This window comes from Trichechus manatus, unplaced genomic scaffold, assembly GCF_000243295.1.
Source record: "Trichechus manatus latirostris isolate Lorelei unplaced genomic scaffold, TriManLat1.0 scaffold00014, whole genome shotgun sequence".
Taxonomy (NCBI): Eukaryota; Metazoa; Chordata; class Mammalia; order Sirenia; family Trichechidae; genus Trichechus; species Trichechus manatus.
The window spans coordinates 14,575,070-14,602,826 of NW_004443950.1; the positions used below are offsets into that span (position 1 = coordinate 14,575,070).

The window sequence follows — 27,757 nt, forward strand, 5'->3', positions numbered from 1 at the left end:
ATACGTCATTTGATTTCTTGACTGCTGCTTCCGTTGGCGTTGAAAATGAAGTAAAACAAAGTCCTTGACAATTTCAGTCTTTTCTCCGTTTATCATGATGTTGCTTATTAGTCCAGTTGTGAGGATTTTTTTTTTCTTTCTAATTTTATGGTGAGGTGTAATCCATACTGAAGGCTGTAGCCTTTGATCTTCATCAGTAAGTGCTTAAAGTCCTCTTCACTTTCATCAAGCAAGGTTGTGTCATCTGCATAATGCAGGTTGTTAATGAGTCTTCCTCTAACCCTGATGCCCGGTTCTTCTTCATATAGTCCAGCTTCTCAGATTATTTGCTCAGCATACAGATTGAATAAGTATGGTGAAAGAATACAACCCTGATGCACACTTTTCCTGATATTAAACCACAGAGTATCCCCTTGTTCTGTTCAAATAACTGCCTCTTGGTCTGTGTTCAGGTTCCCCATGAGCACAATTAAGTGTTTGGAAATTCACATTCTTCTCAGTGTTATCCATAATTTGTTATGCTCTACATAGTCAAGCGCCTTTGCGTAGTCAATAAAACACAGGTAAATATATTTCTGGTATTCTCTACCTTCAGCCAAGATCCATCTGACATCAGCAGTGATATCCCTCATTCCACTTCCTTTTCTGATTCTGACTTGAATTTCTGGCAGTTCCTTGTCAGTGTAGTGCTGCAACTGTTTTTCAATTATCTTCAGCAAAATTTTACTTGTGTGTAATATTAATGATATTGTTCAATAATTTCCGCATTCTGTTGAATCACCTTTCTTTGCAGTGGACACAAATACGGATCTCTTCCAGTTGGTTGGCCAGGTAGCTGTCTTCCAAATTTCTTGGTACAGAAGAATGAGCACCTCCAGCACTGCATCCATTTGTTGAAACATCTCAATTGGTATTCCATGAGTTCCTGGAGACTTGTTTTTCGCCAGTGCCTTCAGTGCATCTTGGACTTCTTCCTTCAACACCATTGTGTCTTGATCATATGCTGTCTCCTGAAATGGTTGAACATCGACTAATTCTTTTTGGTACACTGACTGTATTCCTTCCATCTTCTTTTGATGCTTGCTGAGTCGTTCTGTATTTTGCCCATAAAAAACCTGTTGCAATAGAGTCAATTTTGACTCATAGTGACTCTATAGGAAACAGTCAAACTGCCCTATAGGGTGTCCAAGGAATATCTGGTGGATTCAAACTGCTGACCTTTTGGTTAGCAGCCATAGCTCTTAACCACTGTGTCACCAGGTCTCCATAGAATCCTTCACTATTGTAACTCGAAGCTTGAATTTTTTCTTTATTTCTTTCAGCTTGAGAAATGCCAAGCATGTTCTTCCCTATTGGTTTTCTAACTCCATTTCTTTGTACATTTCATTATAATAGTTTATTTTGCCTTCTCAAGCCACCCTTTTAAGTCTTCTGTTCAGCTCTTCTGCTTCATCATTTTTTCCTTTCACTTCAGCTACTCTACATTCAAGAGTAAGTTTCAGAGTCTATTATGATATCCATTTTGGTCTTTTCTTTCTTTTTTGTCTTTTTAATGATCTTTTCCTTTCTTCACATATGATGTCCTTGATGTTATTCCACAGTTCGTCTGGTCTTCGCTCATTAGTGTTCAGTATCGCAGATCTGTTCTTGAGATGGTCTCCAAATTCGGGGATACACTCAAGGTTGTACTTTGGCTCTCAGGACTTGCTTTAATTTTCTTCAGCTTCAACTTGAACTCGTATATGAGCAATTGATGGTCTCTTTTGCAGTTGGCTCCTGGCCTTATTCTGACTGATGATATTAACCTTCTCCATCATCTCTTTTCACAGATGTAGTCATTTTGATTTCTGTGTATTCTATCTGGCGAGGTCCATGTATAGTCGCCGTATATGTTAGTAAAAAAAGGGGTTTGCAATAAAGAAGTCGTTGGTCTTGCAAAATTCTATCATGCGATCTCCAGCATCATTTCTGTCACCAAGGCCGTATTTTCCAACTACTGATCCTTCTTCTTTGTTTCCAACTTTCGCATTCCAATCACCAGTAACTATCAATGCATCTTGATTGCGTATTTGATCAATTTCAGACCACAGAAGCTGGTAAAAATCTTCAGTTTTTTCATCTTCGGCCTTAGTGGTTGGTGTGTAAATTTGAATAATAGTTGTATTAACTGGTCTTCCTTGTAGGCGTGTGGATATTATCCTATCACTGACAGCGTTGTACTTCAGGATAGATCTTGAAATGTTCTTTTTGACGATGAATGCAACGCCATTCCTCTTCAAGCTGTCATTCCTGGCAGAGTAGACCATATGATTGTCCGATTCAGAATGGCCAATACCAGGCCATTTCAGCTCATTAATGCCTAGGATATCGATGTTTATGCGTTCCATTTCATTTTTGACGACTTCCAATTTTCCTAGATTCATACTTCACACATTCCATGTTTAGATTATTAATGGATATTTACAGCTGTTTCTTTTCATTTTGAGTCTTGCCACAGCAGCAGATGAAGATCCCGAAAGCTTTACTCCATCCACATCACTAAGGTTGACACTATTTTGAGGAGACATCTCTTCCCTAGTCGTAATTTGAGTGCCTTCCAACCTGAGGGGCTCATCTTCCAGCACTACATCAGACAGTGTTCCACTGCTATTCAGAAGGTTTTCACTGGCCAGTTTTTTCAAAAGTAGACTGCCAGCTCCTTCTTCCTAGTCTGTGTTAGTCTGGAAGCTCTGCTAAAACCAGTCCACCATGACTGACCCTACTGGTACTTGAAATAACAGTGGCATAGCTTTCAGCATCACAGCAACACGAAAGCCACCACAGTACAACAGACTGACAGACAAGTGGTGATCAAGTATGATACCACTTTATAAAATCAGCAAACAATACTAAATGTTGTTTATGGACACAGATATGTAGTAAAAAATATGAAAGTATGTTTGAGAATAATACACACCAACTTCAGAGTAGTGGCTACCTCTGGGGAATGAGGAAGGAGGGGAAAGGAATTGGGAGGTGGGGGCTTTAGCTATATCTGTAGTATTTTATTTTTTCAACAACAAAAAGTTATGAATCATATATGGCAAAATGGTAACATCTGTTTAAGATGATGAGTACTTGAGTACCAAATTATTTTCTATACTTTTCTGTTTGAAATGTTTTAAGATAAAAAAAATTAAAGAAATGCTTATTCATTGTAAAAAACTTGCACAATATAAAGAAGGATTTAGAATGAAATGAAACTCACCTGTAATGTCACCATAGTTAGATTTAAGTCTAACCGACTTAAACAAGTTTCAAAAACTGTATCATAGGCCATTCTCTTTAAAGCAGCACTATGTTTAAGGGCTGTCAGGTTGAATTACTTTTTAGAAGCCTAACACTCCAACTCCAGTGTGGCTGCTATGATGATTGAAACCAGAGGAAGAATGAGCAGGATCCTCTGAAGTAAAACATGAAAAGCTTAAGCATGCCAATAATAAACCCAAGTAAATACTATTTGAAGGTATATGTATATGCATGTATATAATATGTATGTATGTATATGTAGATATACATATATATATCCTAAAATGTGAATTAGCCTCATACACAAAGCAGTAGTGGTGGTATTGTGCCAAAATCACGAGAGCTATCATTTCTTTTTCTCTGAGAGTAATACAAGTCATCATCACATTTCTAGATCATTCAATCACATAACGTGTAGTGTCCATCTAAAAATATGTTGCATGCAGTTCTTATTTGAATGACTTTTATTACTTTTGTCCACCACAGTCAAAATTGATAAATGTCCTTTTTGCATGCTGATGTTGACATTTTGCTAACTAGGGGAGCCAATAGGGCAATTGGCAATGAGATAAAAAGAGTACTAAGTAGCACCGTACCTAGTAACAAAGGTTCACACACATTGAGAGGAAGCACTTACTGATGACGATCAAAGACTACAGCCTTCACTACGGATTACACCTCAACATGAAGAAAACAAAAACCTTCACAACTGGACCAATAAGCAACATCATGATAAACAGAGAAAAGATTTAAGTAGTCAAGGATGTCATTTTACTTGGATACACAATCAATGCCCATGGAAGCAGCATTCAGGAAATCAAACGATGTGCTGCATTGGGCAAATATGCTGCAAAGACCTCTTTAAGATGTTAAAAAGCAAAGAGGTCATGTTTTAAGGACTGAGGTGCTCCTGAACCAAGCCATGGGGTTGTCAGTCACCTCATATGCGTGTGAAAGCTGGACAATGAATAGGGAAGACCAAAGAAGAATTGATGTCTTTGAATTATGGTGTTGGCAAAGAATATTGAATATACCATGGACTGCCAGAAGAACGAACAAATCTGTCTTAGAAGAAGTACAGCCAGAACGCTCCTTAGAATTAAGGATGGACACGTTATCCGGAGGGACCAGTTCCTGGACAAGGACATCATGCTTGGTAAAGTAGAGGGTCAGGGAAAAAGAGGAAGACCCTCAATGAGATGAATTGACACAGCGGCTGCAACAGGGGGCTCAAACACAGCAATTGTTGTGAGGATGGCGCAGGTCCAGGCAGTGTTTCCTTCTGTTGTACACAGTGTAGCGGTCGCTGTAAGGCTGAACCAACTCAGTGGCACCTAACAACAACAAGTAGCACCTTACCTAGTAACAGAGGTTCATACACACAGAGAGGAATCAAAAAAGGAAAAGCCTACAGGTTGCTCTTCCTGGCCAACTTACTATATCGGAAAGAGACTGATACTCTACAGAGGTATGACCTGGCAGGTTGCTCTAGTAATTCTGAACAGACATTAGTGTGCATTTATTTGAAAAGGCCTTGCTTAGATCATTGTCATTTGAATCGGTATATTGTTCTCCCCTTCCAGTTCTCCTAAGTGAATAGTCTTTTTGCCTCGTTTTTTAATATGAAAAAATTCAGACATACAGAAAAGTTGAAAGAATAGTACCCTGTTACCTAGATTCAGCAATATTGATGTGTCCTTGAGATTAAAAAAAAAAAAACAGCCCCACTGCTGTCGAGCTGATTTCAAATCATAGTGACCCAACGGGACAGAGTAGAACTGCCCCAAAGGGTTTCCAAGGCTGTAAATCTTTACTGAAGCAGACTGCCACATCTTTCTTCTGTGGAGTGCTTGGTGGTTTCAAACTGCCACCTTTTGGTTAGCAGCTGAGCGCTTTAACCACTGTGCAACCAGGGCTCCTGTCCTTGAGATAGTCTTCAACTAAAACCTCGAACATCAATATTTCTACATATTTTATAGCAGTTACTAATCACCAACTTCCTGAGTCATACTTGTTCTTCTTGTGTGCCATCAAGTCAATTCCGACTCATAGCGACCCTTAAGATGGTACAAATGCCCCATAGGGTTTCCTAGGCTGTAATCTGTATGGAAGCAGATCTCCAGGTCTTTTCTCCAGCAGATCCACTGGGTGGGTTCGAACCGACTGCCAGACTTTTGGTTAGCAGCCAAATGCTTAACCTTTGGGCTATCAGGGCCCCTATCAAAACATGCTAGATGCAAAATAAATATTTGCCAAGTGAGAAAACACTAATAACTGCAGCTTCAGTCAGTTCTGGTAATACATAGAAGATATTCTGAATATGTAAAAGATATTCAGCCTCTCTTTATTTCATTCAGTGTTTATTGAGTCTGCTCTGTGCCATGTGCTGGAGAGGATGTTAAATGGCAGAAGATGAATAAGATATGGTCCTGCCTTCCAGGAGCTCACTGTCTACAGAAAGAGGCAGATGTGTAAATAATCCATGTATTACAATGTGACTGAGGAGTGCAGCTCACTCGTGTAGAGAACTAATGCTTTTGCAAAGGAGAACGTGTGTGTTCCAGGACCTCAGATAAGTGGAATTTTGATGAAGAAGATTTCAGACAGAATGAACAAGAGATACAAAAGTTGAGCGATACAAAGAGAGCACATCACACGTTTGGAGGGATGGCTAGAGTGTAGGGTAATAGAAAGATTTTCAAGTAGAAACATGATACCCTGATTTGTTTTTAGGGAGAGAATTCTGCCACAATATAGAGAATGGTTGGAGCTGGGAGTGAGGGATTAGAGGCAAGAGTGTGTTGCCTCTCTCACAGTCACGAGTACCACCTGCTGTCGAGTGCATTCCGACTCACAGCAACCCTGTGTGTGTCAGAGTAAAACTATCCTCCATTAGGTTTTCAGTAGCTGATTTTTCAGAAATAGATCATCAGTCCTTTCTTTCAAGACAGCTTTGGATGGACTCGAACTTCCAGCACTTCAGTTAGCAGCCAAGCATGTTAACTGTTTGCACCACCCAGGGACTCTGTCATAAGAGTAGATCCACTCATTTAACAGATTTTTATTGAGGGTATACTGTGTATAAGATAATGGCCCCTACTATTACTGAGTTTATCATCTTCGTACTAGCCATCTGTCTGCTTACAGTTCTACCAACCAGTTTTCTTTTATGCTAATTCCCTCTATTTTCTCCTTTATTCTGTCAGATTTCTACTGTGTAATAACTAGGAAACTGTTGTATTAATTGCCCCCTCAAATCAGATGAGAACCAAAATAAGTTTCTCTAGAGATAAAAATGAAGGAATAAACCATATCTCTTCTGTCTTTGTATATCCAACAGCTGACAAAGTGTCTGAAATATTATAGGCTTTAAACAATTCAATGAATCGTTGAGATATTTAGAAAGTAAAATTAACAGGAATAAGTAACCTATACGATATGGTGGGTGTGAAAAAAAATGGAGGTAGCAAAAGTTGCTCCAAGGTCTCCTGGTTATAGGTAATGAGATGGATGATGATGTCATCAGCTGAGGCAGGAAATAAGATTGGGAGAGAGGAGAGGTAGAGAGGAGAGATAATAACAAATTCATTTCTGACATGTTGAGTTGGAGATGTCTGTTATGCGGTTGATGTGGTTCTTAAGCTTCAAAATCTTCATATATACGTAATCTAGTTGAACTTTTGGTTCACAAGGGTTTGAACACGACGAGAATTGTTGCAATGTTGAAAAATAATTTTGGTAGCACCACTAGCCAAAATATATAATGTTTGGAAAATTCTTTATTCAGAGCTGCTTCTTTGGATATATACTACTTGAGATTTATCTTTCTGGATTTAAATTGGTACATGTAGCATCAAATGAACGACAAATGATAACTAATAACTTTTGTCAGAAATATTGGTCAGAAAATTAACAAGGACATATGATAGTGGTAATGAGAGTGGGGAGAGAGACTCAGAAGAAAAAACTGAACCAGAAAAAAGATAGATGTATAAAAAGAATTTTAAAGCTGTTTAGTTCTTTGGATAATATGGTAGGGGGTTTCTTGTGTTGGGGTTCCCCCCCTTTCTTTTCTTGGCTGTGAGCCAAGTATATACTTTCATCTAGAATTATATTTTAAACTTTAAAGAGTTGCTTATAGTCTTATTTGGCAGCCTAAATTAGTTCCTACAAGAATGCAAGTTTTCATATGGGGATTATATAGTTAATATATTATTAATAAAATAAGCATTTAAATAAATTTGATTCCCCTGCTATGTAAAAGTTTGTCTTTTCACTGGATTCTGTGATAAACAATTCTAAATCCCGATCTTCGCAAGGTAGAAATAAATGGTATACCTCTCTTGCCTTTTTATAGTGGTCTTCCTTTAATTCTTTTGTGCAAAAGCATGAATGTTTTATATTATTGTTATAACAATTCTAAGTTTGTCAGATTCCAAGTTACTTAAGAGACTTAATTATACGTTGTGATTCATCTGAACCAGAATCATAAAATATATATGTGTACAGTATTTTGACAACCACAGTACATTTTAAGGAAAAAATAATATCACTTAAAATATTTCCTTTACCCTGTCTTCAGCAAGCAGAGAAGGTTTTTCTGAAGTGAGATTAGACAATAGAGCCAACTTCATTTTTTATGCACGTGAACGGAGAGGGGCTTGAGGTTATTAGTTGAAACCGAGTAACCTTTCTGGGCTTTCATCTCTTTCTTTTCAAATTTGAATATGAAAAGCATATTCAAGTCAAAGACCATCACTTTAATGACATTTGGCAGTCATTTGATTTATTAGGTTTTAGAAAAAATTTTCCTTTAAATATTTCATCATACTATGCTAATCCTAGTAATATTGCCAGCTGCAGCCTTGTACCTGTATTAGTGGAGACAGAATGGTGTGGAATTTTCTCTGTCATCCTAGTAAAATTTCCATGAATCTACTGAATAATAAAATAACCTTATTGAAATATTCAGATTTGAGTTTTTAGTTAAAGTATCTTAGAATACATAATAAAAGAAAATGTGTTTTAAAGAAGGGGGTAAAATTACTTCATCAAATATTGAGGGGGTTTGACAGCAATGGAAATTGTTCTTTATGGAGATATTTTTACAATAGGATACTTAGGCTTTTCAATTTGATTAATTATATTATATGCTTTGAAATACCTAAGTAATCACTGTGGTGAATTTGCACTCAGATTTGTATTTAACAGTGAATTCCTAAAAGCTGGTCGTATAAACAGGTCTTATTTTCAGGTTTTCCTGATTTCTGTTTGAAGTTGTATAATTTACAGTAGCATGCCTCTGAATTTGGTAAAAAGGGATTTTGACAATAAAGAGCAACCTTAAAATTGTAACTAGAAATAATAATAACTGAAAGATATCTTGGTGCAATCTAATTTTTTAAATCATATTCTGTTAAGTATTTGAAATCATTACTCAGGGAAACATTTGTGACTACCAGAATAATGTCCATGGAACCAGAATCTTTTAAACAAGGATTGAAATAAAAAATAAAACATGCAAACAGTATCTGTTTTAGTTGCTAATCCTATAGAAATGAAATGGAAAATAAATTGCAAGAAAGTCCGTAAGTGTTAAATTAGATATAAAATTGTGTATCTCTTGTATTTGAAAACATACTACTTATTGAGTGAAATATGTTTTGGCAGAATGTATGAGAGAATGAACTGCAGTTTCTGCTCTAGTTAATATGGATTTATATAGCTACATATATTAGCATAATAGCTATAAAGTATTCAACAGGCTTTGGTCTCCGAATAACTGAAACTTTCCCAGATACTGTCGATTAAATAAAAGCGGTGATAAACATGTACTTCGTTACGTAGTTTGAAGCAAAGCCAGCTGATACTTGTCATTCTGAAAGCAATCGGAGATGAAGATCTCATAATCTTCATTCCTCATAGACTACTAGTGGGGTATTTATAGCCTCAAATGTAAATCAGGAGACTATTGCCATGACACTGTTAACTTCAAACCCTGGGGCATTAGAATCTCATTCTCTCCTCTCTGTCGTCAATAATCTATCATGTGTAACTATACAGTAGTGTACAATGCTTTCCAAAAAAGAAACCCATTGGCCTTCATCCTTTATTTAAAATTGATGGTAAAAGAGAATAAAGTATTTGGGACTGGTTTTCTGGTTCCTTATTTGTTTTTTGGGTTTTTAATTTTTGTTGGTTGTTCTTTTCTTTAAACAGCCATCAGAAAAAATTCGAATTGAGATCATAGCTCTTAGCCTTAATGATTCTCGAGTAACCAAAGATGACAGTATTCAACGGCTGTTTGTTGAGTGCCGATTCTACAGTCTTCCTGCTGAGGAGACACCTGTGTCACTTCCAAAACCCAAGAGTGGGCAATGGGTTTACTATAACCACAGCAATGGTACGTATGATTCATTTGTGATATAGACTGTTTTTGTCTTTTTTATCTAGGAAGGAAGCTGAAAGAACAAAGAGAAAGTTAAATTCTTTAGCGTTCACATAAACTCATGGAAGTCTTGTCAGAGTAGATGGATTAATGTCAAACCTGTAGCATAGGATTAGCAAAATGAATTTCAAATATTATTAAAGTTAAGAGAAAACAGGAAGAATAGGAAAGCAATGTTTCTAGCTGTTCCTCCTGTATAGTAGTATCCATAGAAAATACCACCTGGCCTGTAATTGAATTAGTAGAAAAATATGATATTTCAAGGAAAAAAAAGTACTAGTTTTTTTAATAATTCAAACCATTTAATGGCACAGTTTTTTTCTATCTTTCTGCTCCATGTCTTATTCACATGTTTACAAATACGTATCTATCTCTTCTAGTGTCTAAGATGTTCAGGATTTTAACTGAGTGAAGCATAAGTTCTTACAATGCTTTTTCATCATTTAGCCCACACATCTATTCATAGGAGTAGGCAGGTTTCCCCTTTTAAGGGCTTAATACCAGCCCGTTGACATTTAAGTCTACTTGACCAATACCGAGCCGGTAGGGGCCTTGTAAATTCTTAGATCAATCACCTTTAAGGAGTTTTTAAGAATAGTATGTGATCATCAGTGTATGCTTAGAGAAGAAATTTTAAATCATATTAAACCCTCATGACCCTAACTCAAAACTATTTATTAAGCTATCTTATATCTTTATGTTAAAATAAACCATAAAGATGGAGTATTGTGTTCTCTTTAACAAAACAGGTCAGTTCATGCTGGTGGAACACTAGTATTTTCTCACCAGTATTAGAGATTGCATTATAATCAGCATGTATACTCATGCTATTGTCTCACTGGGATTACAGATGCTCATGGTTGCTTTTTTTTTCTTTTTGCAAGTGACATTTTTAGAAGTGTGTTTGTTGTTAAAACAGCAGTCTTGAATATCCAGAGATGTAGTCTTTTCTCCCTGTATCCATGACTCTTACTAGTTCTGTGAACTTTGGCAAATTTCATGGTTCCCGCATTTCTTAACTATAAAGTGAGGAGTTCTCTAAGATCCCTTCCAACTCACATTCTGTAGTTCTTTAATATCAGGTGGGTTGAGAAACAAGTAGTGTGGTCTGGACAAGAATGTAATTCTTCCCTCCTTTCATTCACTTGATAGAAACATTTCCAAAACTGTTTTCTTAAGCTTGCTAGAGATCCTCAGCTGCAAAGTACCAGGAAAGTAAAACATCAAAATATCATCAATAATGAAAGAACTGTCTAGTCAATTAATTTTAATGAAGAAATCCCAAGAAAAGAGACAGAGAAACTCTTTTAGTTTTTGTATTATTCTTCATAAGGGTCAACGGTAAAACCTGTGGTTGAACTGGCAACAAAATTGTTTTTAATTTTTTAGAAATTGGTTGTACACTGAGGAACTTGGCCATGAAGCAGAACAGATGTTTCCATTTGCTTAAAGAGAAATGCAAATCCTTCTTTGGAATCAAACCTGTGATACATACTCAAGTCCTGAATTCTGTTCTTCTCACATGGTTATACCTGGATTTGTTTGGGGGGTTTTCTTGGTTGGTTGATTGGTTGATTTTTAATTTTTTTCCCTTTAGTGCAAGGTACTATGCTATCTGGCATTTTAAAAATTGCTTATGTTTCTAATGAATTAGCCATTTGATAGCAAGAAACCCAGTAATCTCTTAGAAATTAATTCAGAAGAAGTGTTTACTATAGCTTTCTTCAGCTTCTATTTATACCTAATGAGATTTGTCTATGTAGAATTTTCAGAGTTAATTGAAAAGAATTTTAAGGAGATGTACCTAGAAAGAGGGAAGAAGAAATGTACTTATGTTTAGAAGCAAAATATTGCTGTTTTATACCTACTGTATCTAAAAAAATTGGTATCATAGATCATAAGCAAATTTGAAAAATAATGTTAACCTTGTGGAAGGTTTTATTATTTTATTTTTCACTATTTTATTTTTCACTTACAGTATGACATAATGAAAATGTTTACTTTAAAATTATTTGCATCTCCTTCATTGCAGGGGGAATCCCCTTGAATCTTTAGTTAATAAGTAACTATCTAATTACTGTAATGATTTACTTGATATAGAAGGTCAGTATAATGTAACCTTACATCTTCCAAATCTCATTAAATGTTAATGAAAGTTTTTTATTTCCAAACTGACTTTTTAATTCTGATGGAAAATTTAGAAGACAATTAGTACACGCTGTCTGCTGTTTGAACACCATACCATTAGAGAGGTTAACTGAACCAGCAATGGATTTCCCTGCAATATTACTTGAACCTATACAAAAGGGATTTATATGCTGAGACCTAAATTGGGTACATTTATGAGGGGTTTAGTCTAGTGATCCCCAGGATCATTCGTAGTCTAATTCGGTCTTTATTAATAGTTGTTAATACCAGTTTCACCTATAGCAAAAAAGAAAAAAAAATCAATATACATATATACAGAGAGAGACCAAAAAAAAAAATTAAAAACAAAATCCATTGCCATCGAGTCAATTCCTACTCATAGCGACCCTGTAGGGCAGAGTAGAACTGCCCTATAGGGTTTACAAGGCTGTAATCTTTACAGAAGCAGCCAGCCACATCTTTCTCCTGCAGAGTGGCTGGTGAGTTCAAACCGCTGAGCACTTAACCACTGCATCACCAGGGCTCTTGATATATATATATATATATATATATACACACACACACACACACACACACACACACACACACACACATATATCTTCTTAGGGCTGCTATCAGTGAAAAAAACTGAAGTTGAATTCACTTGCTAGACATTGGTAGTAAACACAAAACATTTTTATTTTATTGGGCTTGAAAATATTGCTCAGAGAATGCTGAGAAGGCAAGAAAGTAGTTTGGAAAAAAGTAAGATTAATGGTAGGTCTGAAGAATGTTGTCTGGGCTAAATAAAGCCTTCTAGGGAATTGACAATGGGGAGAAGAAAGATTAATGAAATCGTCCAAAGTTTTTATGAGACTTATACAGATCTGGGCCCTTAGTCTCTGAGGACTGAGAAGTCTGTTTTTTGGAACAATTAAAATTTAATTCAGATGATGAAGAATATACAGAGCTTCAGATTTTGTTACTAATGGGAGGAGAAATTTGGCAAAGATAAGGATTACAAGGATGGTAACACTTTAATACAGAAGTTATCTGAGATTCAAGGTTATCAACCCTTTATTATTAAACCGTCTGCATTTCTTATTTTTGCCATTATGACATTGATAGGGAATATAAGGATTTCTCCACCCTACACAAGTGAAGGATGTGCTTTTAATGGTAGACAACTCAAAATCATCTCAAGCATATGGACTACTGGTTTGTTTTTTTTGTTTTTTTTTTTTTTTTTGAGACATACTTGAGTAAGTTTATATCAAAATCCAGCAAGTCCTAAACAAATATGACTTCTGATAAGAATGATAGGTAAACAGTTTGACTTTTTGAGAGTTCCGATAATTTTCAGAATCACTGGAGTCACTTTTTTAAAGATGTATTTGAAGTTTTGAAATTGTAGTGTTTTTTGTTTTGTTTTCTTTTGTTTAACCATCTAGACTTTTAGACAGGCTTCCAACTGGTTTAGTCATTGCCAGTGAAACGTGCCTGTTAGTTTGTTGTACTGTGGGGGCTTGCATGTAACTGTGATGCTGGAAGCTATGCCACTGGTATTCAGATACCAGCAGGGTCACCCATGGTGGACAGGTTTCAGGTGAGCTTCCAGACTAAGACAGACTAGGAAGAAAGACCCAGCAGTCTACTTCTGAGAAGAATTAGCCAATGAAAACCTTATGAATAACAGCAGAACATTGTCTGATACAGTGCCAGAAGATGAGCCCCCCAGATATGGAAGGTACTCAAAAGATGACTCAGGAAGAGCTACCTCCTCAGAATAGAGTTCACCTTAATGATGTGGATGGAGTCAAGCTTACAGGACCTACATTTGCTGATGTGGCACGCTCAAAATGAGAAGAAACAGCTGCAAACATCCATTAATAATCAGAACGTGAAATGTACGAAGTATGAATCTAGGAAAATTGGAAATTGTCAAAAATGAAATGGAACGCATAAAGATCGATATCCTAGGCATTAATGAGCTGAAATGGACTGGTATTGGCCATTTTGAATGGGACAGTCATATGGTTACTATGCCAGGAATGACAGCTTGAAGAAGATGGCATTGCATTGATCGTCAAAAAGAACATTTCAAGATCTATCCTGAAGTATAACACTGTCAGTGATGGGATAATATCCATATGCCTACAAGGAAGACCTGTTAATATGACTATTATCAAATTTACACACCAACCACTTAGGCCAAAGATGAAGAAATTGAAGATTTTTACCAGCTTCTGCAGTCTGAAATTGATTGAACTTGCAGTCAGGATGCATTGATAGTTACTGGTGATTGGAATGCGAAAGTTGGAAACAAAGAAGAAGGATCAGTAGTTGGAAAATACAGCCTTAGTGATAGAAATGATGCTGGAGATCGCATGACAAAATTTTGCAAGACCAATGACTTCTTCACTGCAAATACCTTTTCTCACCAGCATAAACGGTGACTATACCCATGGACCTTGCCAGATGGAATACAATACACAGGAATCAGATCGACAGCATCTGTGGAAAGAGACGATGGAAAAGGTCAGTGTCATCAGTTAGAACAAGGCCAGGGGTCGACTGCGGAACAGGCCATCAGTTGCTCCTATGCAAGTTCAAGTTGAAACTGAAGAAAATTAGAATAAGTCCACAAGAGCCAAAGTACGACCTTGAGGATATCACACCTGAACTTAGAGAGCATCTCAAGAATAGATTTGATGCGTTGAACACTAATGACCGAAGACCAGACGAGTTGTGGAATGACATCAAGGACATCATACATGAAGAAAGCAAGAAGTCATTAAAAAGACAGGAAAGAAAGAAAAGACCAAAATGGATGTCAGAAGAGACTCTAAAACTTGCTTTTGAATGTTGAGTAGCTAAAGCAAAAGAAGAAATGATGAAGTAAAATAACTGAATGGAAAATTTTGAAGGTCAGCTCGAGAAGACAGAGTAAAGTGTTATAATGACATGTGCAAAGAGCTGGAGATAGAAAACCAAAAGGGAAGCACATGCGCAGCATTTCTCAAGCTGAAAGAACTGAAGAAAAAGTTCAGGCCTCAAGTTGCAATAGTGAAGGATTCTATGGGGAAAATGTTAAACGACGCAGGAAGCATCAAAAGAAGATGGAAGGAATACACATAGTCATTATACCAAAAAGAACTGGTCGATATTCAACCATTTCAAGAGATACCATATGATCGGGAACCAATGGTAGTGAAGGAAGAATTCCAAGCTGCACTGAAGGCGTTGGCAAAAAACAAGGCTCTAGGAATTGATGGAATATCAATTGAGATGTTTCAACAAACAGATGCAGCACTAGAAGGGATCCATATTTATGCGTATTCCCAAGAAAGGTGATCCAACCGAATGCAAAAATTGTCGAACAATATCATTAATATCACACACAAGTAAACTTTTGCTGAAGATCATTCAAAAGCAGCTGCAGTAGTATATCGACAGGGAGCTGCCAGAAATTCAGGCTGGCTTCAGAAGAGAACGTGGATCCAGGGATATCATTGCTGATGTCAGATGGATCCTGGCTGAAAGCAGAGAATACCAGAAAGATGTTTACCTGTGTTTTATTGACTATGCAAAGGCGTTCGACTGTGTGGATCATAACAAATTATGGATAACATTTCAAAGAATGGGAATTCCAGAACACTTAATTGTGCTCACGAGGAACCTGGACATAGATCAAGAGGTAGTTGTTCAGACAGAACAAGGGGATACTGTGTGGTTTAAAGTCAGGAACGGTATGCATCAGAGATGTATCCTTTCACCAGACCTATTCAGTCTGTATGCTGAGCAAATAATCCAAGAAGCTGGACTATATGAAGAAGAACAGGGCGTCAGGACTGCAGGAAGACTAACATTAACAACCTGCATTATGCAGATGATACGACCTTGCTTGCTGAAAGTAAAGAGGACTTGAAGCACTTACTGAAGAAGATCAAAGACCACAGCCTTCAGTATGGATTACACCTCAACATGAAGAAAACAAAAATCCTCACAACTGGACCAATAAGCAACATCATGATAGCAGAGAAAAGATTGACGTTGTCAAGCATTTCAATATACTTGGATCTGTAATCAACACCCATGGAAGCCGTAGTCAGGAAATCAAAAGACGCATTGCATTGGGCAAATCTCCTGCAAAAGACATCTCTAAAGTGTTGAAAAGCAAAGACGTCATCTTGAAGACTAAGGTGTGCCTGACCCAAGCCATGGTATTTTCAATTGCATCATATGCCTGCAAAAGCTGGACAATGAATAAAGAAGACCGAAGAATTGATGCCTTTGAATTGTGGTGTTGGCGAAGAATATTGAATATACCACGGACTGCCAAAAGAACGAACAAATCTGTCTTGGAAGAAGTACAACCAGAATGCTCCTTAGAAGCAAGGATGGCGAGACAATGTCTGACATACTTTGGACGTGTTGTCAGGAGGGATCAGTTCCTGGAGAAGGACATCATGCTTAGTAGAGTACAGGGTCAGGGAAAAAAGGAAGACCCTCAAAGAGACGGATTGACAGAGTGGCTGCAGCAATGTGCTCAAGCGTAACAAAGATTGTGAGCATGGCACAGGACGGGGCAGTGTTTTGTTCTGTTGTTCTGTTGTACGTAGGGTCACTATGAGTCAGAACCGACTCAGCGGCACCTAACAACAACAACAGCAATGAAACGAAACTGGTAGAGACCGAATTTTTCAAAATTTGAGTGATCTGGAACCATAACCAGAACGGGAGAAATTATAGGCTGAAACCCTGGACTAGGAAACTCAGAAGAGGAGTTGTGAACCCTTTCAGGAGTCTGATGCATAAGATTGGATTATTGTGAGGACTAAGGAGAGCGACACACAAAGAGTGGTTGGCCACCATCTTGGAGCCAGGCACCACTGTTTCCAACTCTGCGCAGAATTCCACGGGCAAGAGATTTGGTTGCTCTGCAACGCTTACACTGCCCTTGTTTTCTACAAGGGAGATTAAGTTTCTAGCAAGGCTTCATATTTTTTCCCATTCCAGCTATGTTCCTGGGTCACCCAGATTTTAAAAATTCAGGTCTGTTCTAGTGTCACCTCCTTGGCCATGACTGAACTGGGAAGAACTGGTTCAAAGCCCTGGTTTTAGAACATCAAATGAATGTCCTCAGGACCATGGCTTAGTTGGAGGTGGCCAAAATGCCCTTATTTCCCATAATGCCTAATGGACAACACAAAAGTGTTCACTAGTTCCTAATCCCATTTAAAAATTGGGCAAAGAAATATTTCTCAGTGGTTCTAAATGTGTGGGACCCTGACCAGCAGTATCAGCATCATCTTAGAACATGTTAGAAATGCAAATTCCCAGGCCCTATCCCAAACCTACTGAATCAGAAACTGGGAGTGGAGCTCAATAATATGTGCTTTAACAAGCCTTCCAGGGGGATGCTGATGCACATTAAAGACTGAGAACCACTGGGCTAGATAGACTGAGATATCCAATCGAGGCCTTCTTTAGGCAAGCCAGAGAACCTAAGTTGGGTACACCTTTAGAGAACTAAATTTATTGGTAAAGAGTTGAGTTTTTTCAAAGAGGAACTTTTAAAAAGTTTTCAGCCAAGGGAGTTAATTTAAGGCACCTGAACTAGATGTATATAAGCAATATCTCTTTGAAAGAGTATAAGAAAAATGAGGTGGTTTCTCTTGATATACAGTATGGGAACATTTCTGAAACTCCAGATGCCTTACACTAACAAACTGCAGCTTAAACAGCAGGTAAAGTTTGGCTTCGTACAGAAGAAGGAGGAATTACGGCATAGAGGTTAAAAGGGCAGACTCTGGAGGAACACACTGCAGGATTCAAATTCTGGCTGTCCCACTTTTTAACTAGGTGACCTTGGGCAAATTACTTACCTTTTCTGAGTCTGTTTCATCATCTGTAAAATGTGGGTCAGCATAGTTTTTAACCCATGTGATTGCAGTGAGAAAAGTATTGAGTACAGTGTCTAGTACAGAAACATCACGTAACCAGTGGTGGCTATCACTATTTTGATGTTTGTTAAGAGAATAGGAAATACAGTCTATTGGCCAACTGGATGAAGCAGAAGTAGAAGCCGTCTCCAACTAAACCAATTTTTTACCAATTTTAATGGTAAAGATATCTTTTTTTTTTTTTTTTTTTAAAGCCATTGAGATTCATCAGAACTGGTCTAGGTTTAATTGAAAAACCCCTTATTTGATGCTGGACTTTGGAATTCATGGTCTTTTGTTTGTTTGTTTGTTTTTAAACAATCACTGAGATTACCCTTGTCTTGAAACGACATCTTGAATAGATAAAAATTAGCAGCAAAAATAAAAAATTCCCATTTGGCTTAGTATTTTGGTGTCCAATAAAAAAAATGTGTACTATATCCTAGCAATTCAAGCCTACCAGCTGCTCCACAGGAGAAAGATGTGGTAGTCTGCTTCTATAAAGATTTACAGCCTTGGAAACCCTATAGGGCAGTTCTACTCTGTCCTATAGGGTCACAATGAGTCAGAATCAACTCCACAGCAGTGAGTTTTGGTTTTTATCTCCCAGCAGTTGTGGAACTCATCTATCAGCACAACATTCTAGCACTGATAAGTAAAATACTGTATTTACAAAATACCCTGAACCCTTCATGCTGGTCTGTTAATCTCAGTAACCTATATAATTACCCATTGCTGTCAAGTGGATTCCAACTCATAGGGACCCTATAGGACAGAGTAGAAGTGCCCCATAGGGTTTCCAAGGAGCAGCTGGTGGATTTGAACTGCCGACCTTTTGGTTAGCAGCCATAGCTCTTAAACACTGCGCCTCCAGGGCTCCACCTATATAATTAGTCACGTTTATTAATGTAGTATTGTGCAAACAACAATAAGCTGGGAGTCACTGTTTGACTTTGGTTATCCAAAGCATCTTCAATGATTTTTACTTCTGTCTTTTCTTAAACCACTGTCCCACCCCTACACAGACATCTTCGTATCCCCCACCCCATGTGCCTAAATCAGTGCCGAGTACTTCTTTGGCACTCAGTTAATATTTGCTCAACTGAGCCAAACAATTCAATGAGTTGATAGCATTCATAATTTGGGATTGAACTGAAATTGTCCAGGGAAACATTCTCAGTATGAAATACGTCTGTTCCTGGCGGAGCCCGAGGAGAACTGGCTTTCGAATCGTCATGGTATCTTTCATCCTTTGTGTACTTTTGATCAGGGATAATCTCTTAAGTTGAGATCTGGTCACAGGGGAGCCTTTACCTCCAAAATGGCATCAGAAAAAGAAATGTCTTCAGAAGCTAAGGCATGGCTGAAAGTCTGCCAAGCTGAAAAAGATTATCCGGATGAAAATTGGAGTGTTCGCCCTCTGAGATGCCGTTTTCCCAAAGTGCAGATGCTTACAATTTCAAGCGTCTTCTTCCTGGTGGGTTATTAGATCAGTTCTCTAATACAGTATTTCAGTTAAGTGAAGTCTGGCCACATTCCTGCAGTCCAACATATGCCTTTAAAAACCAAAGACAAACTCCACACCGGAAAAATCCTCTCCGTCCCTTCTTCCGCATTTCTCTCCCATACTCCCACCCAAGCACCAGCAAACGTCAGCCTGTGGATTTCCTCAACCCAATACACTAGATGCCTCTTTTATTGCATGTTGTAGCAGGAGAGAAGGATTAAATTACCGAGGCTGTCAGGAAGGACAAGCACTCTGCCATACATTATCATTATCACTCGCTCCTTGGGTGAAAGAAAATGCAGTAAATCCCTCAAATACAAAGCAATAAAATGCTGGCTTTTACCATCATGACTGCCAGTGCCATCAACAGGCAGTGACAGCCATGTGGCACTCTTAGATGTTGCTTGTATCCTTTCTGACAGTGTGCACATAAACCTGCTAGTGATATAACATTAGATCACATGACTATTCAGATGTGATTCTGATTTCCAGAGCTGCTTCCTTTTCCCAGGCATACAAGTGAGCTGGCATGACTTGCATCTTTAAAAACAGTTATTCATAAAAATACAGAACGGTTCTAATGTGAGCGTATTCCTGAGTGCCTTCTTTTTGTGGATTTTTTTTTATTATTATTATTATTATCTAGTGATCTACGTGGATAAAGAAAACAACCAAGCAAAGAGAGAAGTCTTAAAAGCTGTACTGCAAAAGCAAGAGATGCCTAATAAAAGGTACATTTTAAGCACTCTAAATTATTTGATGGTTTGTATAAAGTGGATGTTTCTCTGTGGCATGGTGTGGTGCAAAGGTGCAAGATGAGGAATCAGAACACCTGGGTTCTCTGGCTCACTCTGTGACTCTGAGTGATATGTAACCTCCCTGGGCATCTTTCCTGCTAGAAATATAGTGGTCCTGCCTGCCATACAGAGTAACTGTAAACATCCTATAAAAACCCATTGCCGTCAAGTTGATTCTGACTCATAGCAACCCAACTGCCCCATAGGGTTTCTAAGGAGCGGTGGTGGATTCAAACTGCCAACCTTTTGGTTAGCAGCCTGTGCTCTTAACCACTGCACCACCAGCACCATGTTATATTTGCAGATATACAAGTGTCACTAAACAAGGCAGACAGCACATTAAAATGGGACTTTAAAATTTATATATTTGAAGTCATGGGTTTGACACTGACTTACAGTTCCTTTTTGGATTCATTTCTCCCTTTAACAGTGTTCTATTGAACAGATCTAACATAGCCATCAGGATCCACTACAGAAGACTCACTCCTGTTTTACATAAAAATGGATTCGTTCAGAATGAGGAAAGACGTAAAAGTCACATTACATGGTTTAAGAAGTTTTAGTACTTTCTGCTTTCCTAAATAACAGCAAGTAATGTTTGAGATCTAAGTCTCAAGGCCCAGCCCAAGGTGGACCTTCTCTAGGAAACCTTCCCCAACTGTACCAGCCTTCAACAAAGGCTCTCATTTTGCAGCTCACAGAGTAATTGGACAAATATTTATTGATCCTCTCCTGAGTATCAGGAGTAAAATGGCTAACAAGACAGCAAATTCTCTGCCCCCATGGAGTTTGTATCCCACTGAGGAAGACAGGCAATAACAAGTAAACAAATAAACCAATTACATATTTTGATAAATACTAAGAGAAAATTAAACAAGGTGCTAAGACATAAAATAACAAGGAAGGCAAATCTTGAGGAGGTGACATTTAAGCTGGTTAGTGAAGGATGAGAGGTCCCAATCACATCACCAGTTCTCAGGAAGATCTTTCCAGGCAGAAGGAATTCCAGGCGTGGAGGAGTACGCAGAGGTGTGTTCTAGGTCCTGACAAGGGAGGCTAGCAAGGCTGGGTCTTGCTGAGCAGTGAAGAGATGCAGGATGGGGAGGTGGGAGCGGGAGGCAGTAGCAGCTGAGGTAGCACTTCTGTCTTTAGCTCCATCCACATGGCTACTTGGCATCTACTTCATGTGTGTGTCCTGGTCCTCAGACTCGACTAAGGTTCTTGAGGACATGGAACGTGTTTTGGCAGGATGAAAGGTAAGATGTAAGAGGAGGGGTGTGTGTGTGTGGTTTTTAAATTATTTTAGTGTCCTTTCTTCCCTTCTTAGCTTAGCTTTATAGTTTCTAAATTTTATAGTTGTCATCTCATTTTGCTCTCTATAGAATTTAAAGCCAGATAGATTTTTTTATATTTATTTCTAGCCCTCTCTCTGACATTTTGAAGGTTTTTGTTTGTTTTTTCTTGTCTCAGAATTTTCACCTATTCAATGGAGATAATAGCCTGTATTTGTAAAGTGATGTGTATATGATCCTTAGATACAAAAAAAAAAAACAAAACCCATTGCCACTGAGCTGATTCTGACTCATATGAGGCACATATAAGGATAACATTTAACATTATTATTACAATCTGTGTAGCCTCCATCTTTCTGTAAGTCTCCTGATATAAAATGTGCATCAAAATATCATTTTTAACATGATAAAAGTAGTTAATGTCACTGAATTGTACATATAAAAAATATGTTGAAATGGCATAATGGTATATGTGTACTCACCACAAAAATAATTAATTAAAAAAATGTATCACTTTTAATTACCACTTTTCTAAGCACATTCATTTTTGGATAATTTTTTTCACCATCATTATTCTTATTTAATTGAGCGATAAAGTCAGTGTATAATTTGGGAACCTAACTGAGTTTTCAGTTGAAACAAGCTTTTCCCGTGCCTTCTTTTTCTTTCCCCTTAGAAATGAAGAAGCTTAAGCAGCTCTACCAATATTAGAAAATGGTAATAATAAAAATAGCAAACATTTACTCAGTGCTTACTGTGTTTCAGGCACTGTTTATATGTATCATCTCATTTGATCCTCACATTAGCCCTTTAAGGTGGGTGTAATTATCCCCATTCCACAGATGAGGAAACTGAGACCAAAGAGGTTTAGTAATTCGCCCAAGGTCACAAAGCTAATAAGTAGAAAAGCAGGAATTTGAACCCAGACTGGATGCTCTTAACCACTCCATCTTAATCCTTCTGTCCTATGCATCTTAGCCACTTATAGGAGCCTTGGTAGCGCCATGGTTAAAGCACTTGGCTGCTAACTGAAAGGTCAGTGGTTTGAACCCACCACCCGCTCTGCGGGAGAAAGATGTGGCAGTCTGCTTCCGTAAAGATTTCAGCCTTGGAAACCCTGTGGGGCAGTTCTACTCTGTTCTGTAAGGTTGCTGTGAGTCAGAATCAACTCAACAGTAATGGGTTTGGTTTGGGTATCTACTTACAGGCCAGGATCTACACTCTTCATGAATACTTATTGTGTAAATAAGTGTCAACTTTGATTTCTACTTAGGGATCTCTGTTTTCTAACCAAAACGTATCACTAGCTAAAAGCAGAAACTTAATAAAAGAATGAAATGTTCAATACTTATTTTCAGCAAATTAGTTAAAAATATTGTCTTGTTTACCTCTAAGAATTTTGAAAGGATTTTCCTGTTGAGTATTTTTCAAGGCATGATTTCTCAGAGACTTAGATTTTTATGTTTCTCGTTTTGTTTCTGATTTGGGATGGATACATTTTGAAAAGTTTAAAATTGTAGTTTACAAGCATCCATGGTTTAAGCTATCCTGCCAAGACATATCAAAAGAGTTCTTAACTGTAAATTCCTGTCATTTGGTCAATCCAAGTGTGTTTGGCCCCAACACAAGCCACTAATTCAAATCAGTTCCATCAGAACCCTACAATTATGTGTTTAAAAGTAAAATAAAACTTGGATGCTATGATTGAAAGTTAAAAAGATTGCTGAAGTAATACAAACATTTGATATAGCTGTTGGGCAGAGCTACAACATTTATCTAACATGAGTCAGAATGCTACCCAGAGAGCGTAATCCGTGCATTTTGTAGAATACGTACACTTGGTTTAATTGCTTAGTAGCAACTCCAAAGTTGTGCTAAACCTTGTTGCATTTTTTCAGAAAATGCTGACATAACCTCCATGGTATTTATGCACTTTATCCTTTTAGCCTTAAAAGTAAATGTGTCAGAATGTAATCAGATAGTATATAATCAAGTGAACATTGTGGTCCTTCTCTTTGCCTAGTAATTTTCTCTGATTCTAGAGATAAATGTTAATCAGTTCTTAGAAAAGTGAATTAATGTTCATTTGAAGGCTGAGTGTGCTGTCATAATTCCAATAATTCACAAAATAACTTATCTAAATGAATATAACTTTGTTTTTCTTGGGATAATTGGAAACTTAGAGATGTCGTACTTGGTGATAAAAATCCATCTGGGAGTTTGTTTCGTGGTGATGTTTTTTTTACTTTGTGGTGATTCTCTGTGTTCTTTCTATGTTCTCAGTCTTCGCTTCACCGTGGTCAGTGACCCTCCAGAGGATGAACAGGACCTGGAGTGTGAGGACATCGGCATTGCTAATATCGACCTCACTGACATGTTTCAGGAAGGGAGAGACATCATTGAGCAAAATATTGATGGTATGGGAGGACAGATTGCTCAGTTTGTACAACCAACAATTGCTGGAATCCCAACACTTTATTAAAACCTTCTTTTTGCTGGCTGCAAGGACATCAAGTCACACATTACTTGAATCTTTTGCAAGCTCAGGCTGGCTTTTTGTTGAAGCCAGAAGCCTCTCTACACATCCGCCGCTGCCCTCTCTTCTGCCTTTCTTTGAAACAACAGAAATTTTACAAATTAATTGAGCTTCACAAGGAATTTTTTAGCGTTGGTGGAGGGTGTGATAAAAATTTGGCCATTTGGATTTTTTAATGTTTATGGAAGCCTCATGCTGTCAAGCCTTATTTCCAGTTAAATCACTTTACTTTAGCCTGTTACTCTGAGTGATAATTAAAGTCTCTGTCTTAAGGCTTCTCTTTAATCCAGTGTTAAAATCCAGTGATACAGTCACTGCAAATAACTCAGTAGCTTCAGTCACTGGTTTGCCATCAGGACTCAGGGAGTAGTAAGAGATTCCTGACAAAATGTATTCCCTGGATTTTCACCTCACCAGGTATGATTCCCAACAGTGCTTAACTTCTACCCTTTTTTATATAATACATGTAAAACATACTGAAGAAATTGTACTTTATGAATCAGATATATATATTTTTAACCATGATCAGGGATGGCCTGGGCTATATGCGATAAAGAGAGAAAGGAGGCCGATTCCTAGTCTCATTTGTTAAGTTGACAAAGCCTTCGAGAAAACGCACGCGATATCTCTAACCACACAGCACTGGGTCACAACTTTGTTTGACAAGTACAGAAGAAAACGATGAGAGGATTAAAATATTAACCTAAACCCTGTTAAAGATTCCGGGACCAAGACAGTCTGACAGAAATATCCAAAATGATCTCTGCTTTATGTTCTTAATCTTTTTTCCGGTCAGTTCTGTTTAGCTACCCGTCTATCATTCGGTGAGGCCACATATGACCACACTGATCTGACATACGCAGCTGTACAAAGCTTGTGGCTTCGTTTTGGGAAAGAGTCAAAAAATTAGCCATTGGTCAGCTCAGAATTTTACTGCTTTGTCCTGTGCCAGGCATAGAAGTGAGACGTCCGTACCAAAGAAGAGGTAAAAACTTAGGGGAAATGAGTTGGGGAACCGCTTGTGCTACTGCAGTCTCCCTGCCTGCTCATTTCTTCACCGAAGTCTTACACAGCAAGTTTTGTTTGAAGGTTTCCTTACACATTTTCTTGGAATTAAAACACACACACATATTAAAGTCGAAGGAAAACCACAAGGAATATAAACAGGAAACTCATAAGTGCTATCAAGCTTACAAAGTCCAAGATTCTAGCCTTTAGTCTCTAGCGAGTATCATTGTCCATAGAGGGATAGGGGTCTCGGTTATTGAATCTGCATCCCATCTAGCCCCCGCCACTGGGGTCAGTGCAGGCCCAAGGCTTCAGAGCTACCTTCGGAGCACCACTGAACGCTGTGGCCCTTTTTCCAAGAAAAGCCAATGTACACTCAAAAGTTTACATCCGCTTTCCAGCAACATCAGTTCATAGAACCTCAGAGCCCATCCACAGACCTTCAGATTCCTGGGTGTGCCATCTTAGCTTTCTCCAATTTCACATAAAATTTATTTTAAACAGAATGTTTTTCTTAGAAAGATAAATAAGCAGTCTAAATTATGATCACGTGCAGCAGTTTGCCTTTCTGAAATTTGTGTTATTAACACTATACGTTAGAAGAAAGGCTTCTTCGTTGTCATATCTTGATCCCTTTTAGACTTTTTATTTCTTACCAGCTCAAAAATTCTGATTCTGCGTGGGAATCCCTGTCCCTTATCACTACATAAACGTCAGGATTAGATCGTTAGTTTTCGCTCCACAAACAGTATGGACATGTTTATGCAATACATTTTAAATGTGTCTCTTCATGCACACATGACAAGCTTTGTTTTTGAGACTTCTGAGAGAGCAGTGAAATTTGGACTCTTGTAGAGCTATTTTCATTTTTTTAACTACTGTTTCACTAGCCTATCTGAAGAACAATCTATTGAATAATATTAACACATACTGCTCTTTTTCTCCGCAGTTTTTGATGCACGAGCAGATGGTGAAGGTATTGGCAAGCTCAGGGTAACAGTCGAAGCACTCCATGCCCTCCGGTCTGTCTACGAGGAATACAGAGAGGACTTGGAGGCTTGAAGGAAACTGTCTCACTCCTGAGTAAATGCTCGCTTGAAAGCTCCGCCATGAGACTTTTGTAATTACTCTGGCGTATGTAATCTATAATTGATGGGAAACTGGGAAGGGGGGCCTGGTTTGAAGTGGTTAAGTTCTGTATACTTTTTCATTGGTTTATTTCTCTATTCCCTCTTTCCCATGACTGCCATCCCTCAGGATTTAAGTTCTCCACAATGGCCAACACCTTCTCAATAATTTATACCTTGCATGATAGCCTGAGAAAGTCTATTTGCATTTTCAACATTTTCTTATGAAGAACTGCAATGCAATTCCCATTTTTAATAAGCAAAAAGTATAAATCTTAGAAAATCTATGAAAAAGAAATACTTTTATGTGATCCCTAACCATCCCACTAATTGGGGTGCCTATGATTGCCCTCATTAAGAGTTTTATACTGTGAAGATTTTATTAGAAGCAATATATGAAAATTACTTGGATTAATGTGTTAATCTTCCTCTTTAAAATGCTAATATCCATTTTATGCACATTAAAGCTCAGTATGCGTTTCTTTGATGCATGCAGTTCCTATCAATTAAATATAAAGAACGAGACATGGCACCAACTTATTAAATTACTGCAGATTTTTTGTTTTTATTTCTTAAAAATTACAGTTCTTCCTACTCATATTATTTTCATCTATTTGTAATGGTGATATGGGACCCAGGTGTGTGTGTGTGTGTGTGTGTGTGTGTGTGTATTGTGTGTGTGTGTATACACACATATATATAATTTACATTTTGAAAACTTAGTTTATGACATAGAAATTATTAGAAATGTGACTCAGATTCTGATATGGTTTGTTAGACCTGAAAGGAGTATCTTTTTATCATTTTTTTAAATTTACATCAAGCTTGTACAATGCTTGGGTGTATCTGGATACCCAGATACTCGAAAAGCAGCTCAGAAAGTTAATTTTCTAGCCTTTACCCAATCTCACTGAAGGATTTAATTGATATTTTTAATGGAGCTGTGAATCAATGCTGCAAAGGAATTGTCTCTAGAGGGCTAGGATATAATGCATTTCATTTTTTAATTTACTTTTTTATTTGTCATTTTCTTCAAAGGATTTTTATAGGCTATGGGTTTTCACTGTTTGCAAACAGGCTATGTTCCTTCTTAAGCATATGTAAAGTATTCAGGGAGATAAGTAATTTATTAAAATCTACCTAATTTGCTGTGATATATTAAATCTCTGCTTCAGTGATCACAGACCATTTCATTTAGAGAATTAGGCATTCCCTCTTTGTGTGATTAAAGCTCTGGAAAATGAGTTCTTTGCTCCTATTTGTGAACATTCAAAGCCTGCTAATGGCAAGAAGATGGAATAGATTATGAGACAATTCATTACAGTTCAACAAAAAAAAAAAAGGCAACTATAATGCAAAAATGCAAGTATGAATATCTGCATATAGTTTGAACCATCTGTGCTCTAATGGCTTCAATAATGACTCTCATCTTTAGGAGGCTTTGAAATGACATCCGTACAATATTAATTTGTTGATGTACATTGTGGGTCCAGTAGGGTATGATCTGACCACAGAAATCTATAAATTCTGTCGGTACCATTGGGCCTCCCTGTCCCGGGGCCTGCCATCTCCGAGGAGAATCTTGCTCTCATCAAACTCTGCAAATCTTCGTAACAACTCATTCCTCTGGAACCTTCTAGAGACCACAAACATCTGCAGACTAAACCTCGCCAATCCTAGTA

At 37.7% G+C, this 27,757-nt stretch overlaps 1 protein-coding gene across 3 annotated transcripts in view; it reads left to right on the plus strand.

The window, feature by feature from the left end:
- The window catches only part of RPGRIP1L (RPGRIP1 like), a 118,796-nt gene extending 92,181 nt beyond the window's left edge, over positions 1-26,615 (plus strand). For 2 of the 3 annotated variants that reach the window (XM_023726898.1, XM_023726900.1), the window contains 4 exons: positions 9,508-9,691; positions 19,962-20,046; positions 23,688-23,821; positions 25,898-26,615. In XM_023726898.1, coding sequence (XP_023582666.1) covers positions 9,508-9,691; positions 19,962-20,046; positions 23,688-23,821; positions 25,898-26,010 — 516 coding nt within the window. In that variant the 3' untranslated portion in view covers positions 26,011-26,615. Of the gene's footprint in view, positions 1-9,507; positions 9,692-19,961; positions 20,047-23,687; positions 23,887-25,897 lie in introns of those variants that run through there. The other variant, XM_023726901.1, reaches the window with a different exon arrangement.
- Positions 26,616-27,757: the final 1,142 nt, after the last annotated feature.